Source organism: Electrophorus electricus, chromosome 24 (assembly GCF_041902795.1).
Source record: "Electrophorus electricus isolate QZ-2024a chromosome 24, ASM4190279v1, whole genome shotgun sequence".
NCBI classification, from domain to species: domain Eukaryota; kingdom Metazoa; phylum Chordata; class Actinopteri; order Gymnotiformes; family Gymnotidae; genus Electrophorus; species Electrophorus electricus.
Window position 1 is genome coordinate 14,868,844 of NC_137520.1, and position 17,825 is coordinate 14,886,668.

The 17,825-nt window shown below is 42.0% G+C and overlaps 2 protein-coding genes across 8 annotated transcripts; both read right to left on the bottom strand.

Moving 5' to 3' along the window:
• Window positions 1-23: 23 nt before the first annotated feature.
• Window positions 24-11,527, bottom strand: l3mbtl1 (L3MBTL histone methyl-lysine binding protein 1). 7 transcript variants are annotated; one of them, XM_035522369.2, is made up of 22 exons: window positions 11,393-11,527; window positions 10,045-10,189; window positions 9,351-9,532; window positions 9,104-9,248; window positions 8,496-8,661; window positions 7,381-7,528; window positions 7,175-7,220; window positions 6,836-6,927; window positions 6,369-6,473; window positions 6,138-6,273; window positions 5,821-5,912; window positions 5,558-5,709; window positions 5,383-5,459; window positions 4,958-5,043; window positions 4,404-4,514; window positions 3,694-3,832; window positions 3,244-3,346; window positions 2,556-2,750; window positions 2,311-2,360; window positions 1,973-2,130; window positions 1,724-1,786; window positions 24-1,382 (listed from the first exon to the last, which is right to left on the bottom strand). In XM_035522369.2, the coding sequence occupies exons 2-22, from the start codon at window positions 10,178-10,180 to the stop codon at window positions 1,251-1,253; spliced, it is 2,514 nt and encodes an 837-aa protein (XP_035378262.1). In that variant the 5' UTR covers window positions 10,181-10,189; window positions 11,393-11,527; the 3' UTR covers window positions 24-1,250. The 7 variants fall into 7 exon arrangements, 5 of the variants coding, with proteins under 5 accessions (XP_035378262.1, XP_081562868.1, XP_035378264.1 ...); XM_081706742.1 differs by lacking the exon at window positions 11,393-11,527 and having other exon boundaries at window positions 10,117-11,383; XM_035522371.2 differs by lacking the exon at window positions 11,393-11,527 and having other exon boundaries at window positions 1,973-2,088; window positions 10,045-11,383.
• A 129-nt stretch (window positions 11,528-11,656) lies between these two features.
• Window positions 11,657-17,271, bottom strand: srsf6a (serine and arginine rich splicing factor 6a). Its single transcript, XM_027001730.3, has 6 exons — window positions 17,091-17,271; window positions 16,000-16,163; window positions 14,256-14,371; window positions 13,628-13,830; window positions 12,681-12,758; window positions 11,657-12,582 (listed from the first exon to the last, which is right to left on the bottom strand). The coding sequence occupies exons 1-6, from the start codon at window positions 17,195-17,197 to the stop codon at window positions 12,120-12,122; spliced, it is 1,131 nt and encodes a 376-aa protein (XP_026857531.2). The 5' UTR covers window positions 17,198-17,271; the 3' UTR covers window positions 11,657-12,119.
• Between the last annotated feature and the right edge of the window lie 554 nt (window positions 17,272-17,825).

The following is a 17,825-nucleotide window of genomic DNA, read 5'->3' on the forward strand; positions in this document are numbered from 1 at the left end:
TTCACAGACAGAAACTATCTAGCAGGGCTTGAATTAAACGTTTATTTATGTTGATGAGCTGAATGACATTTTTACTCAAGAACTGTACATTATTATATTTTCCCATCAGAGAGAGAATAGTTCACCGAAAACAGATTAAGACTTGTGATGAAGGTTCAGTCCCAATCCCTGTTAATTAACAACAACAACAAGAACAAAGAATGAATACAAGTTCATTATTTTGATAAGCAACAAAATACCTCCAGAAACAGTCTAAAGGGAAAACACTGGAGATTGCCCTGATACTGCTCTTCAGTTGGCTCAAAATATGCATCTGCTCCACCTAGTGGCCGATCATATAAAGTGCATAAACATTATCGTGGGTTAAACGAGGTTTCGGGGTAGCACCAAATCTGCCTAAAATGCCCAGATGTTAATGAACACCTCTCACATCGTTACGTAGAACACGTTTGTTCACATACAACAGCATACTGTCAAAAAGTGCTACTCAACACCTGCCTCATGTTTCTGTAGAACACCCTTGTTCACATACAATACCTTACTGCTAAAAAAGTGCTACTGTTTGTGACACCAAATATTATAAATCCCATCTTAGAATAATTAGTATGGGGCCATCCAGGGTATTCACAGATCTCTCTGCACCAGCTATTCACAGTACAAAAACTGCTTGGTTATGACTGAGGAAAAGAGAACACATCCCCTCTTACTGGACTCTCCCAGGAGGTCAGGTGGCAGGATGGTATGTCTGCATCACTTTATGTGATGCATCACGAGCAATGATGACATCACTTTCTATCACCTTCTAGAACACATACTCAAAGGAAAGTGGCAGCACGGACGTGAACAGTGGACAGTTCGCTCGCACGCACATACGCAAAGGTCCTGGTTGACTGGAGCAGAAAGAACAATGACCACCCAGGACAGCCCAGAGCCTTGTGTTTTGGATCGGACCATTTTCTACTGTAATGCTGCGTTCAGCTTTTTTGAAAAGCACAGCATCCTCTGTGAGGCTTCAGCTAGGCTTCACTTGGCCCTTCCTTTTTCTGTTTAGTGGCATTTAATTTTTTTTTTCCCTTGCTTATTCATTTTTATTCATTTTAGAGTGTCTCTCTCTCTCTCCCCTTCTCCCTCTCTCTATCTCTCTCTTTCCCTCTCTCTGGTGGGGACAGCAGTAAACACCAATCACATGATGAGTAATGAATTCCGGGTGGATGGGCACGTCGCACAGATCTGAAGAGTCACACAGTTGACTACAGTCCTTCATCAGTGCTCTTGAACATCAAGATTGCGTTGTAGATCTTCAGGGCAGGTCCCAGCTTGATACTCATTATCTTCACAATATCGGTCTGAGTCAGCAGAAGAAAGGCCTCTCCGTCAATCATCTGTTGAGGAAAATGTTTTTTGTTTGTCTGTTTATTTTAGTGCTGAGACAAAAATTATTTGGACTTTATAATTCCAAACTTGTCCAGTAAATATATAAAATAAAAAAAAACAGTAAATTTAAGACTTGAGAAAAAATCCAATATGGAAATTCAATATTGTGATATTGAGGAAATGAGTAATGAGATATAGCTGTTGTTAATGTTACAATTTTGTTTTTTTTTTCTTCTCTAATGTATATGATTGTGAGAAAATGTACCAACATACCATATTACTGAGACCTACTCTCAACTGACTGACTGAGAAGATGATTGTAACAACGTAGGTGTGATTATTTGCTCACTTCTTCTTTGAACAGTCTGGCCTGCTCCTCACACCCTATAAGGTTCTGCACAAAGCCGAAGACCTGTAGACAAAAGGAAGACACAATGCAGCAAGACACTTCAAACTCCAGAACAGTCGAAGACAATGAGAAGCCAACTGGTAACTCTCTTCAAGAACTGCAGATACATTAATGAGGGCTCTAAGTTTTAAATACTGCACATCTGAAGATATGTTGTCTACCTCGTCAATATGAAGATATGAAGTCTACCTCGTCAATGCTCCACGTAGCTACTTGGCTCGCATGGATTCCAGCGACACCAGGCAGTAACTTGCAGTGCTGCTCCCAGCAAAGGGAAAGCGTGCGGTCCGAGGTGGCCGTCAGTGCTGACATGAAGAGGGAAGGATACATGCTCTCCGTGGATATGTCTGATGTCACACATATGCACGCACACGCGCACACGCACACACGCACACACACTAATTTGATGTTGTGGAAGCAGATATAATAGCTTCATATCTTATTTTGGGAAAGAAGAACTCCATAAAGGTTATATGTTTTACCAGAAGCAACAGAGGTTTAAGCAAATCATAAAATAAAAGACTCACTTTGGTAGGTTCTTTGTTGACTCTTTCGATATTTTGGAGGGCGACCAATCCTGGATAAAAATTTTTTACCTTAAACCGAAATCTGGGCTTCCAAATGATTACAGATCTTTGAAAAGCATGAAAAGTTTAGCTAACTACTAAGGACTCATTAACAACAACCAATCTGAGTATGAAAATGCAGTGCCATACAGGCTGTCAGGAGGAGATGTGCTCCTGAGATGTGCTCCTGTTAAGGAGTAAAGTACCTGCCATGGTAACGTGATTTTTTAGCCCTCTGGCCAAAAACAAGCAGATTGCGTTTGGATCCCTCTGTATCCGAGAGATCAGTTTTGACCCTGCCCTGATTCTTCTCAGCCAGTGGGCAACCTGATATGCAGTGATGCGCTGTAAAACGTCCAGTCACGTGACCTGACCCGTCACACCCGGGTGTAGGACACTTCCTGTTTCAGAGAGAATGCAATTAAGTACTATTTAGCCTTGAAGTGATTTACAGGAGAAATTTCCAAAAAATTCTAACATTTCCACACACTAAAAAGGATATCAAGACACTCTGGACCACCGCCTGAATAGGCCATTTAATATAAAGGCAATAAAAGTCTTTCAATAGTCACTGGAGTTCACAGGCCAGGCCAGGGAACTGCAATGAACGAGGATTTTGACAATTCAAAATCAACAACACCAACTCATTACAACTTTGACATAATCCACTGCCAAAATTTCTAGTATTATATGCTTCTTGGTAGCCCATTTTCTGTACTATTGTCCAGTAATATCTTTTTACATAGGAATTACTTTTCACACAATATATCTATTTATATAACCAATGGCTTTATAGTGGAGTACTTCAGATTCTTAAGAGTCCTGTAACTAAACTTCACTAAACATGTTTTGGTAGTTTCTGGTCAGACCGTTAAGGGAAGGTGCAGGACCGACCTATGGTGGAAGCTGTACTTAGAGGTGTTGCGGGACTGCGGGACAGTTTTACAGGGTGCCGGTGGGTAACTGGGTTGCCCCACGATGGCATTCTCCCTGGGCCCTACAGAAGACATCACAGCATCATACACGGAGATTTTAAAGACCAGACTATATACAGAGATAATAAAGACCAGACTATACACAGAGATTTTAAAGACCGCACTATATACAGAGATAATAAAGACCAGACTATACACAGAGATATTAAAGACTGGACTATATGCAGAGATTTTAAAGACCGGACTATTCACAGAGATTTTAAAGACTGGACTACGACTGTAACATCTTGGGTTTCTCAGCTAATGTTGGTGAGCTGTTCACGCAGATATGAAGTGGCAGGTGAGGAGAGGCTGTGTGTGGGTGGTACAGGGAGATTGTGCAGCCAGGTAACAAGGTTGCTCTTCTTACCAGGATGCTGGATACTGGGTGGTCCGGGAGGAGGCTTGAGGGGGTGGCCTGTGTTTTCACACCAGCCCACCGGGTGTATGTCAGGGTGGTCGGAGTCCGCCCACTCGTCATACACATGACTCCAGCCATCAAAATGGATCTGGGAATAACACAGAACAGCCACATTTCATTTATCTGCAATTTAGGAAATGACATATAGTCAACTGCATAGAGCTCATTCATTTTACATTTCAGTATTATTTGGATAACATTGTAATTATGTTCATCTTTAGTGTAATTACAAAGTGATATAAATGAATGATTAATACATATATTTGTGTGTGTGTGTGTTATATTTTCAGTGCAGCCCCTGTTGTCTTCTTCATTCACAATAGTACATTTATAGTCTAATTCATTAAAACCCACTGCATGTGCTTGAGCGTTCTTGTTTTGCTTCACACAAACCCAACTGTAAAAGTAATGCAACTTGAGTACCAGTGTATCACGATGGCACCAAAATTAAAGTCGAAATCTAGTTAAAATCTTTAAAGCATTAATCCACTGATCCACTTTAAAGCATTAAAACCATTTGATCCACTGGCTCTGACACAGTACAAAAGCAGAACAGGCTGAATTAACCTGCTTTACTTTATCACAGATCTGCTGGGTTGCTGTAGCTACAGCCACACAGCACAGCCGTAGCCGTGTGTGAAGCCAGAACCAGCGCTCACCTTGATCCTGTGCGTGTCCACCTCCTGCACGCTGGCCACGCGGATCAGTGCTGGGCTCCTCTTGTCCACAGCTTCCAGCTTCGTGTTCACCTGGAAGCCGTGTGGTGGCCGCTAGGCTCAGGCAGAGAGAGAGCTCACGTTACACACCTACACCCCAGCATGGCTGCAGCACAAACTTCCAACAAACATGTTCTTCAACTTTGCAGCATTAAATGTTTACTGATTAGTGTGATGTGACTCTCTTAAAGCTTAAATACCTCATAAACCTGCAAACAAGAAAGTAGGCCTATGACCTATTTTAGGTACTATATTGGATATCTACAGAGGTCTCATTTAGGTAACAGAAAAAACTGATGAGCCGCCATAGTTTATATATGATTAGAATAATGTAAGCTTAGATTGTTTTTTTACTTAGAGTGTATTATAAAAAGTAAATGTTTTGTTACTGTGGAGTAATTTTTAGAGATGAGAGGTTCTGATTTCAAACAAAGACTTCTATTAGGCAGGAATGTCTATATTTTACGAAAGCAGTGCTGTGGTGGTGGATTGCGCACCACTTTGAAGACATCCACAGGAGCGGCTGTTGAGCCAGTCTCATCTAGGTACCTCTCCCAGGAGAACCTGCCAGGGTCAGGATAGTCTGTGGAAAGACATGGTGATAAAAACAAGACATGATGATGAGAATAAGACATGATGATGAGAACAAGAATTGTTAGAGTACTGATTATAAAAAACGTCGTTGGGAATTAGAGAGGTGCTGTAAAATAATAATAATAATAATAATAATAATAATAATAATAATAATAATATATTATATGCTTTTCAGAAGTAATATTAAGAATGAACCTTTATTTGATAATGATAAGGTGAATGAATGAAATAACATATTGGTTTATATTGTTTTACACTGTCTTCAATGGGGATTCATAAGAGTTGAACCCACTGGAGGTGTGTTCAGCCTATAGGAGGTGTCAGTCACCTTGTGGAGGGGTGAGGGGGAGGTCTCTCTCTTGGCACCAGCCAATAGGATGAATGTATGGACTTTGTGCATCACACCTAAAAAAAAAAGAAAGAAAAAGAGAACAAAAATGCTTGTGACACAATCTCATCGTAGACTGTGGTGCATAACGTGATACGCCAATGGTTGAACACACCAGTAATCGTATGTGTCGTCCCAGTTGTCGAAATGAACTAGAAAACGGCTGCCCACGATGTCAGTCACCGTGGCCACGCAGATGAGGGAGGGGTTCATGCGGTCGACTGCTTCTAATTTCATGCCAACTTCAAATCCACACGCCTTATCTATCTGTATGTAAAACACACACACACACACACTCAAGAAGATTCCAGGGAACAACTACAATGTATTGTGGTTGAAGATGTAGAACTAGTAAAAATTTGCTTGAAGGTCTATTACTTTGCCCGGGCTGGCAAACAGTTCTTCTGGAGCGGCTTGTGCTTTGGTGAGCTTTAGATAGCTGGCCCAGGAAAACTCCTCCTCTTTACACCCTGTGATGTACAATTTTAGATAAGGAATAGTGTTAGAGCTGTGGCATATAAAATAGGACTTCACGGAACTTCCTGTTTAGTCAACAGAGCCATGTAGATTTGAGCAGTAGTGGTGGCACTGTAGATTTACAGTGGGACAAATTTAGCCCCTAAGTCATAAGCAGCCTCTGAGGAAATGTCTGTCCAAACATGATGTGGATGGAAGTGGATTATGGTGTTTGTTACCTTTGGGAGTGTACAGTTTGTGTCCTGTGCTCTCACACCACCCAGCAGGGTGAATATCAGGGCAGTTGGCATTGACCCAAAAGTCATGGCAGTCTGAGTAGCCATCGAAATGAAGACGTAACCTGTAGCCACACACCTGAGGGAGAAACAGAAGGAGATGTTTGCCTTCCGCTCAGATACGGCTGAAAACAAAGCAAAGTGCTATGATTATCGGGTGAGGTCGGTCTCTACCTCGGCTACTGTTAGCACAAAGTACATGGAGGGGTGCTGAGGGTCGATGCCCTCCAACTTCATGCCCTGGCAGAAGTGGTTCTGACACTCCGGAACCCTTTGGGACTTTGCAGACACACAAGTCAGAGTAATGATGTAAAATCCTCTAAAAGCCACACAGAGACCAGTGCTTATAGACATCACCAGAAGTGTAATCAAACTGCATAATTCCATCATCATTCATCATTTCTTCAAACTGCACCATACCAACATCCAGACCTTTTGATTTTCCTGTTTACATGAGCTGTATAGCTATTGTAACTGAGTTTAATAAATGACAACAAATAAAAATACATATCAATTTAGCAAAAAAAAAAAACAAAAAAAAAAACTATCAACCATTAACAGCTCAGTAGCATTTGCATGCACCTATATTTGGTTGCGTAGTACAAACTCCATCTTAAGAGGACATGATGGAAGCACAGTACCTCCTGGAAGAGTTTGGGTGGGGCTGCCAGTGCCTTCTGCTCTTGGAGATACCGCGACCATGACCACGACTCCCCTTTGGGATCTGTGGTGCCTGCGCAGATAAACATGGCATTGTGTTCACGTGTGGTCCCTCTTCATGACGGCCAACTACAAGCTCACCCAGATAAGGAGGAAATCTTATAACAGAAATGTTCCGTTCTGAAGGATGCAATCAATAGGCTGTACTAGATGTGGAGAACAGGCTTGTGTACATTTCAGTGGTGTAAATCAATAAAGAAGCACGTAGCCTTAGGATATGGAGCACATGTAGCCTCGGGATATGAAGCAGACTCACGCACCTGCTTTTCCCTGACCTTCTGTTTTCAAGTGCTCAGATTTCTCCTCCTTGAATGACAAAGCGGGTCAGTGTAATAAATTCATGATGCATTTAATCTAAACAATCCACACAGTAGCATCACATGGTAGCCCTTTTGAGGGGGGCATGTGTTTTTAGAGCGTGAATCACTGTTGACAGTGTTCAGATGCAAGAGAAAAGATTTGCTACCCTTTCTAGGTGTATCATGGTCTCTGCTTCAGAGTCTTCCTCAGATGGGCTCAGATAGTCCCTCCTCCTTCTCTTCTTCATTGGCTTCAGCAATTCAGGGTCGCGAGAGGTCACATGGGCTTCTGGAACTTTCTCAATGCCTGTTGTGCTGGAAGAAAAAGGTGAAGGAGACCAAAAATGATTTTGACTGTGATTTTGAGTGTCATTTTTAATAGATTTTAATTTAATTTTAATATGTGTTAATATAATATGTGTAAAGCATTAATATATGTTTTAGGATGCAAATGACTTGCAGTTCAGAGTGTGAAATAACTCCAAGTTTTGTGCCTGTGTCTGAATCACATATGCTTTTATAGATTAAATTGCATGTTGAGTTTTTATTTAATTAATTTATTTTTTGGGTGCGCTTATACAGCTTCTCAAATCTGAGAGGATTGTGTGGGTGTACATTAAATATTCATGAGATGCACAGTACAAGCCTACATTGGCTGAGACATGCCATCTCCCAGCAAACTGCACAACTTGCTGTGAAAACAAATGCAAACTCTTCGATTCATGCATCTTTGCATATTATGGGACTTGATGTTGAAAAGTACATTAGTGGTACAAATCTCCCTGACTTGAGAAACATATATACAACTGTATGCACTTGTATATGGACATGAGGATTCTTACTACAGCTTGTTTCCCTAGGACAATGGGGGCCCTCTATCTCTGCAAAGCCTACCACTAAGAAGCCTAAGGCCCCCTGGTGGTGGAATTATATAAGTAAAAAAATTGTGCCATGCAATCATTTCTTCATTAGAATCCATCCAGTGTCAGCAATGAATTTTGGTTGAGCTTCCATGGTTTTCAGGAACCATGTGTATGTGCTTTGCTGTCCTTTTTTTGGTCTTTTGATAGCAGATACTATATAGCGCCATTAACGTGCACAAAGTCATACAGGACAGGTCAAACCGGCTCTAATCTTGGATGCCAGGTGGTCCTCTATTAGTCTTCATGTCACATCAGAATGAACTGATGTCACGCAAGGATAATGACTCAAAACATTTTCCTCTCAGCTTGACAGCACCTCAAAGCCTCGTGGCCCATTATTCTTATTAAGGGACTGTTACTTCTCTGCCGCAGGGCCCCGGTGAAGCTCCTCGGGGTAGGCACGCTTGGGCATCTGCTCACTGCTCTTCTGCTGGCCGGCGCTCTCCTGGGTCTTTGGACTGCCCTTCATAGCCAGCTCAGCCTCCGCCAAGGCAACCGCACTGGCAGCGGCGAGCACTGGGACACCTGGAGAGGAGCAAGGTGTGCTGATCGTTACAGGGCTTTACAGCGGAGCGCTGCCAAACACCTCCCCGTCATGACGTGTGAACTACATGCAGGATGATTGCCTGATCGCAGGCTGCTGTAGGTGCTTTAGATATGTTTTAATCGAGCATTCCTCTCCCTCAGTCTTGGACAGCCCAAAAATGCTAAGATCAGTCGTGAAAACTTTGTCCAGCAATGGAAGACTACAGCACTGCATAGTATCCAGCACACTTGATTCAAACCACTTCCTAATTAGCAGGCTCTTACTGTGCTGGATCAGAGCTGCTGTTTCCAGGACTGGATGTCACAGTCCCTAATTAAGGGCTGCAAACACATTCTTATAAACAACTTGTGGTTATGCAAAAAGGAAACGTAAGGACACTCTGGGAGATCTTTCACCACGGTGTGGAGGAATCATGGAGACCTGCTGAGGGATCTGGGCTGGGTTTTGCTGCCTTTTTGTGCTCGCTGTCAGCTGGCTTGGCTCCACCTCCCTCGGTGAGCGGGTTGGCGACACCCACTTTCCCCTGGCTGATCACCTCGAGTGTCCCGCTGTCCCCGACGCACAGCTGCAGAATACACACACCAACATCTGCTCCTTCCTCCCAGATCTTACAGAACTATAGAAATTTAAATCTATGGCTTAAGATACACAATGGTGTATTGCTAACCTTCAGGTTGCTGCCTGGGAGGATGGCCACGCCTTCTTTCCACTCCAGGACGTGGACGATGCTGCAGGTGCCGCCCACCTGAGTGGTCAGCGGGGTGTTCTCCAGGTTACCCGAGCCGCTACCCTTCACTTCCTTTGCAGCATTTTGGGACACTTCCACCTTTGGCATTGGATGAGCAGAAGCTTTTGGAAAAATGAAAAGGTTGGATTGGTTTTTTTGTTTTGTTTTGTTTTTTTACATTTTGCTTAGTATTGTTTAGCAGAAAGAAGAAATATAGGGCATGTCGTAAAGCAACTGGGACTAACTTCAACTTCTATGTTGAGATCATCCACGAATAACTTATGTTTTTATTGCTTTGGATACAATCAAGGAGCCTTCAGAAGCAAGTGAGGAACAAACTAACATCTAAAATTGTCTTTAGATGGCTGTTAAAGGTATATGTAGCCCTGCATTAAAACCTTTTTTAAAAACTGCAATCCACATTCTGCACATCCAATTAAAAATACACTAGTTGCTATAATACAGTTGGATATCCAGTCAAGACACCTTGAAAAGGCACAGATAAACATATTGAAACAATCACTCTTAGTTTACCAAAACAAACTCAAACAACATATTTATATTTTATAAAACATTGAAAACAACCATCCTAGTGCAAGAATGTGGGTGATGTGACCTATTTGCCTAATATCACCTGGTAAAATGACTGTAGTGGTATTTTGAGGTGGAGGCCGCTGAGATAGACTGTCCTTGGAGGGGAATGTACCATTGCTTTCAGGAGAAGCATCTGCATCTTTTGGCAGGACGTCCACATCCACTTTGGCACTCATGACAAGACGCTCAAAGCCACATTTGACACACACACGCACACACACAGAGACAAAGAGAGATAATACCTTATTTTGGTTAAAGTCACTCTTATGAAATATTATTACTGATGATCATGAGAAGTGTGCACAGTATGTCTATAAAACATAATTTGTTCTCCAACCATTCTTAGTCTTTTATATGGAGGTCAGTTATGCAAGAGATCAAAAGCTGTGACTACAACGCTTTTCTTTTCATTTCAGGTACAGGAAGACCTACAGGAGGAATTACACGACAACGGCGTTTCTTTAATATGGCAATATATAAGGCTTTTAGTTAGGCTGAGACAGTTAACAAAAATATTAGGCATATCTTCCAACAATCCATTCTTTTCGACTGACTGCATTAAAGAGCCCATTTATCCAAAGCACTGTACCCTGTAGACATACCCCTGGTACCCGATATTGCCTCTACGATAGGCATAAACTCAGTTTTGGTTTGATCACCCCATTAACAAAACTAGGCAAATAAATGTGCGCGTCACAAATTTATAAATACGAAGATTTAAGGGTAACGGTAAACGGGATATTATTTTAAAAACCTGTTTGTGTACCCACGCACCGATTAACCAGTACAACGTACAATTTATTGCATATTTCTGATGATAGTGAGCTTGACATGGACCATGTCGGACGTGCTGTTAAGAATCTGTGCTGCATTATTTGACGAGCACAGCCCACATAACCGGTGAGAGGACAGCGCATCCTCTGGGTTTACTATTCCAGATAAATTAATTCAATAATAGCACCGCAAAATGGCGGACGCATATATACATTTCTGAAGTAAACTGGAGTGAACTCTTCATGAACACGCAATTTAACATTTCGCGCACATACTTAATATATTCAATGCTGAATAAGAGCCAGCTACCGCTTCCTACTAACAGTGCTCCATCGCGTAGAACCAACAATTCAGCAGCAAATTATCATGAATTACGGAAAAACATGTCACAAGCCCGCAGTGACGATATATTTCCAGTTTCATGGAAACATTAGCTTGACGGCTAATTATTTCAGCTTTATAAATTGATAAATTAGGCGCTGTGCAGTAATTATCGGTGGTTTGCATTTTTTACCGAGAACAAACTAATCGCGCTGCAACTTTATCTTTGGTATATTGCGGAATGATTGCAATTCAGAATGTACTTGCCGATAAGATAATCAATTTATTCCTACCAGCGCTCCGTCCTGCTTCTGATAAGGTTTTTTTTTTTTCTTCTTTTAAACAGCGCATGCGCTCATCATCAGCGTGGCGCGCCCCCCGAACGCTCCTGAGCACGCACGCGGGCCCCTGCTCCACTGCCGTAGTACTCAACCCCTCCTGTACCGCTCCATTTTAACTCTTCACGATCAAACTAGGTTGTATATCTTCAGACAATACAGGGTATGAGAAATTAAAATACTGAAAATCAAAACGCTAAAAACAGCGCTACAACGATAGAAACGTATCAATGTGGACTTTAATAAAATGCACAATAAAATTTAACTGTTTGCAATAATCTGGAAATGTCACAATAGGGGAGTTGGTTGGTTTAACAATTACAGGAAATAATACACAAACTGTATATAATCAATGTAGATGACAAAGCCACAAGACAAATCAGCTCATTGTGTTAGCTTGTGCATCATTCTTTTGAATTAACTGAGCAATATTGTGCACAACATTGGGGGAAATCCAAATCACATTATGAAAAGGATTAACTGCATGACTGCTCCTTTGCACAACACAGATCTAAGCTCCGAATTCATATAATTCTGATCATGCCACGTATGAAACATCTAATCTAATTTGTTTATTGTTAACTGGCTTCGTCCAATGGAAGGTCAGCAAATTAAAAACTGCTCAAACACATCTTGCCCTTCAACATTGAAATCCATCCTTTACACGACTGGAAAGCATGTTCTAGTCCTGGGAGGCGGATCTGGATCTGGATTTGGAGCGAGACCCAGACTTGGAGCGCGAACGGGAATGCCGTTCGGGAGACTTGGAGCCGCTTTTCTCCGCTGGAGGTGAAGGTGAGCGAGAGGCCGACTTGGCCCGGCCTTCGTTCCCGTTGGTGGCGGGTGATGTGGAGCGGCTTCGGGATTTCTTACTGGCTGACTTCTCGTTGGAGCGGCCTCGCGAGTCCCGCTCTGACTTCACCTTGGAGGTGCTCTTGGAGCGCGATTTCCGGTTGTCAGAGCGGGAACGAGACTTGCGGCTGGTGGACCTGCTGCGAGACTTGTGGGTGCGTGAGCGCGAGTGGGATTTGCGTGTGCGTGAGCGAGACTTGCTAGAGGGGGACTTGGAGCGGGACTTGCGGCCCGACCGTGAGCGGGACTTGTGACGGGACCTGGAGCGAGAGCGACGCCGACGGGACCGGGACCTGGGAAAGAGGGGGATTGTGCAAATAGATGAGACAACCGCACTGCGCTACAGGAGGAGCAGAGTGCAGAACAACAGATAGTGGAGCAGTGCTGGTACCTTGAGCGAGATCTTGAGTTGCTTCGGGAACGGCTGCTCCGGCGGCTCCTGCTACGTGAGCGACGCCGGCTGCGGGACCTGCGAATGAAAACAGTACCGCAATGCAACACGCATAAGCGCGCGCGCACACACCCCGGCATTTACATTTATATATGGATGCCTTAATGCAGTTTGGCTTTCAAAAAGCTCTTTGCACAAGGTAAGTATAAAATATTCTAATAAGATGATGGAATTTACTACCACAAAGTTTGATTAAATTTAAATTTACAAAATCAGGGTGTGTGCCGCCACCCCCCAGGACAAAATTGTTTTTCAATGTTCTTTACATTTCACATAAAGGTCAAGATAAATGCACAGCAAAACATTCCAGAAGAGCACAACCCATTGAACATTTGTTTACTAATAACTTAGCAATCACCAATATTGATCCTGTACCTGTAATTTATTTAGTGTAATTAAACCTTTAAGTACTCCACTCAAGTGCCTTTGAAAATTAAAAAGTTAAAAGGAAATCATTTTAGCCATTCTGACTAGCTACATTCTCCACCTCTTCCTCTGTGGAACATGACCCAATGGACTCATGTATTCACCAGCAAATGACCAGTAAGACTCGAACTATACAAGATCAGATCAATACCACGAGGCACAGAGGAGTCCAAGTTAAAATCAAACTTGGAGACACCTCTACTTAGAGTTAAATGCCTTCATTTTCTTTGAAGTAGCCAAGGCTCTATGGCAAATATTTGATAGTTTACACAGGAGCTCTAATAGTTGTTAAATGCAATGAAGAAACATTACTGTTAAGTACTCCGGAAAGCACTATGTAAATGAAAAGTTTTAGTACTATGAATGAGAAGGGTCAGGGGGTAGGAGCAGATAAGACACAAAAAGGACCAAGCATCACTGGTTCAGCCACCCGAGAGCGACAGATCGTCTCCATGCATTACCTAGAGCGGCTTCCCGAGTAGGAACGCCGCCTCCTTGGCTTGTCCTCGATCAGCCGGATTTTCCTGCCATTGATGTCTGTGCCGTCCAATTTGTCCAGAGCCCTGCGCATGTCGGAGTGGGTGCGGAACTCAATCACCCCCTCGTTGGTGCGCTCTTTGTGGGCATCAGCATAGGTCACCTCCCCCGCCTGTCGCATGAAGTCCTGCCAGACAACATAGGGCTGCAGTTCTGCATTCTGGAGGGTGGTGCAATATTCTGAACTTGTACTGGGATATCAAACAAGTATTAGAGTATATCTATCCTGAGGCATTTTAAATCTTTCTTTACAACATTAAGTTGTATGCCATTCAAGGATGTGTGTCATGTTTTCAGCCATTTCAAATGTAATTTGGGAAAGAGGCACATGTAGTGCAATACTCTTTCCTTGCCATCCTAAAAGAGCACTTCTGCACATGTACAACAACAGGCATACAACAAACTACATCATACAAATGCGCTGTAAAATCATTAACCGTCGAACCCTCCCCTTCACAAAGCAATAATCGCAGATAGATAACCCACCCTATTACAATGCAAAAATGGCAGACATAACATGGCAGAAGGAAAGTCCGTAGCGTTCATACTTACCTTCAGGTCTTGCCAGCTGCAGCGACTGGACAGATTCTCCACGATAAGCCGGTACTCAGTGCGAACCGGGGGACCATACTTGTCCCTGCCCGAGCGGCTCCTGCTACTGTAACCACCTTCAACAGACAGGGGGAAACCAAGAGCAGCAGTCAGGAGGGTCTGCCCCTCTCAGGGAGACATTCAAACAAGAGACTAATTCATAAATTGCCCAGAAACGGTAAAGCTGGCAGCGACTGCCTTCTTGTTGCTTATCGCAAACCTGTTCACAGACTCAGGCATGAGCTGTTTACTGCCTCCCAGACATGGAATTACTATTTGGAACAGAGATATAGGAACTCAAAAACACAGAGCTGATCAGACAAGGTCATAATCTTTCAAGGAAAATGGTCAATTTTGTGTATGGAAAATATATGAAAATACATTCAAACAAAAACAGGTTAAAACATGTTTCTCCCTTGTATGTAAATCACTGACCACATTGAACAGTATGCCTAACCGAATGCCTCCCGTTCAGAGATTGCTTTTACATCTTTGGCTAGAGGCTTTCCATATCGACAACATAATAACTAACATTCCTCACCATCACCCCTGGTCTATTGGCAAAAGGCTGCTGTCATCTTGGCTTCCGGTTAGGTCAGCCAAAGCATCAAGGGGCAAAGGTCACACACACATTGTAAGGTGAAGGCCAAGGCCAAACCGGTCAGGTAGTCATCTTAGCCACAACGAACTCGGACTCAGCCTCAGCCCCCACTGGACTCTTTCAAATTGAAACATCAAGGACTCTGTCACTGTGGCAATCAAACTGGAAATAAAATTGCAACTTTAGCAGTCATACATAATAACTGACGTTCATGTTTCCACTCGGCTACAACAAAAGCTTGAACAGTATATAATCAAAAAATAAATGAACATTCAAGACAGTCAGTATCATCATATATGCTGGAGAGAGTTTCTTCTTAAAACTCCAATTAATACTCTTGGATTAGGATGAGAACATACACGCCAAATTCTTGCTATCAATAATCTGGACCATTTAAAAGACTTGTTTAAACAAACTTCTCTTACCATAAGTGATTCATAATCCATTTTCTGTGAAAACAGCCCATGTTATCCACTATAAGAGGGAGTTGTGTAATCTGTTTCATTGACACGTACTGAATTATTGGGACAAACCAGATTAACAATCTATCTTAAATTCAGTTGAGTCTTCCAGGCATTTTGATATCCATCTGAGATCTTGAGTTCCTAAGAGCTTTATTCTTGCAAAGAGGATTGTTTTTCCCATTGGGAAAACAAGGCACTAACCATGTGAATGAAGTGATACACTATTCTCTTTACTTCATTTGTGTTGTTTGTTTATTTAATTTGAGAGGGTTGTTGTGCAGGACCTTTAAAGTGTTGATGTTTGTTAAGCATACTTGGCCATACAAATGGGTCATGCAGGCAAAGCACTGCTCTGTGAAGCACTGTGACCCTCTTGCACCTCAGTTTGAGTACTGTGCACACTTTATGCCAGATAATACAAAATAGAACTTTTAGTTGGGCTGTTTACTCCCTGTGTACTAACAGACATAGTATCTCTCCAGAGTGCAGGGTACTTAGTAATAAAAAAGTGAAGCACAAATTTGCTTTAAAATTACTAAACCAATTCTAAACTTTTATAAAAGTTTACAAAACTGTGACCAAATACCCAACATACAGGTATTAAAAGCACATATTTCTCAACACTACGGAACACACTTACTGCGGCCGCCTCCATAATAACCTCCTCCGCCGTATCCATCCCGGTCTCGCCGCGGTCCTCTCGCATGCTCTACCATCACCCTCTCGCCACAAAGCTCCTTCCCATTGAGCTCATACACCGCATCGTCGGCGTCCCGAGTGTCCTCAAACTCCACAAAGCCGTACCTAGAAAATCACAGAATAAGTCTCATTGGATTTTTAACCTATATTAACCTATAAATTGTGATTCTTATTTACTCCACAAATAATGTTTGGACTTTTTCAAGAGACTTTAACATTGCCTTCAGATATTATATCCCGGATATCATTCTTTAACCAGTTGTTTAACGTAGTGTCGATGTCGGGCATTTGTTTCAGCTAGCAGTGCAAATATCAAATTAGCTGTCCGTTAGCTACAAAGGTAAACACTTGTCCAACGAAGCCAGTTTGTAAATGCTTAGTCGTTACAGTTTTGTAAACAAATTTAAAAAAAACTCTAGATGGCAATCTTGCTATATTTTCCACATAGCTACTAGTTTTAAAAACGTCGAGGCTACAACAACAAAACTGGACATATTCATTTTATATAAGATAACTAGCTAGCTCGCTCGCGCTAGCTAAGCTACAGCGCGTGTGTTCCGACAACGAGGGTCGAAACGAGAAAATGGGGTGTTAGCTTCTGCTAACAGAGAGAATATGTAGGTTAGCCAAGTAGCTATGAATACGTGGGATAAAAACTGGCCCTTCAGCAAAACCGCATATCCTATGTATCTTGCGGGGGAGTTTGTAGATGGCTAGTTTCTGCCCAAGAAAAGCGGTTGTTGTCATAGTTCGAAAGCTAGGCCAGATAGGCTAACTATGCTAAGATTTGATAAGAAGCTAACGGCATCCAACACATGGCTAGGTAAAATTCTCAGTCAACATAACATGTCCCAACCGAAATGACGATCCTATAACTTTTATTTAACAGATTTACAAACAAAACGGTAAAATGCAATTAGACAATGCTATCTTATATTTCGTAAGCAGTTACGGTCTGAGGTTAGCAAAATAGCTCGCTGGCTAATGGCGCACAGGCTGTACTCTTGTGATATGTAAAGCTCGCCTAGTTACCCATTTTTTAGGTCCACTTCAAGAAGCTTTCCGTATCCACTGAAAAATCGCTGTATATCCTTTTCGCGGACATGATAACTCAGGCGTCCAATGTACACCCGAGGCATGATATTTTCGTTTGTAACAAGCCCTAGAAACACTTCTACTCTCCTCCCAACCACGACATTAAAAGGACGTGAAATCAGCAAAAGCAACTCTTTTATCAAAATGGAGACCAATAGCTTTCAAATTACAAGTCTCGCACTACCAACACCGTGTGGTGTACAAATTATCTTACTCTTTTCTCTTTAGCTTCGGCTTACAGATAATTCAGTGAATGTTGTTCAACACGGACATATTATTTTGTATGCATTGTTTATTTTACAACATTCAAACGATCCATACTATTCATTTCTCATTATAGGATGCTTTAACTTGGAATATGTATCGTTACATAAGATCAAAATCCCGTAACTCCAAACATAAGAAAACAGTTTAGACATGTTTAGTTATGGTACTATCTATAGCATGAGATGTGTGTGTGCATAAAATCTTATACAGACATAGCATGAGTCTTCTCTAATCTACTGATTACATACCAGTCAAGTTATCCTTCCTGTAAACATCAGTGAAAAATAAGTCTGGCAAAGCTATAAAGCAGTTTTAAACAATTTAGATGCATGTCGCCTTTAAAACAATAAATATAATTAACTTTATATATTTTTGATTCAAAAATGGTTTGAGAAATTGCCAGCA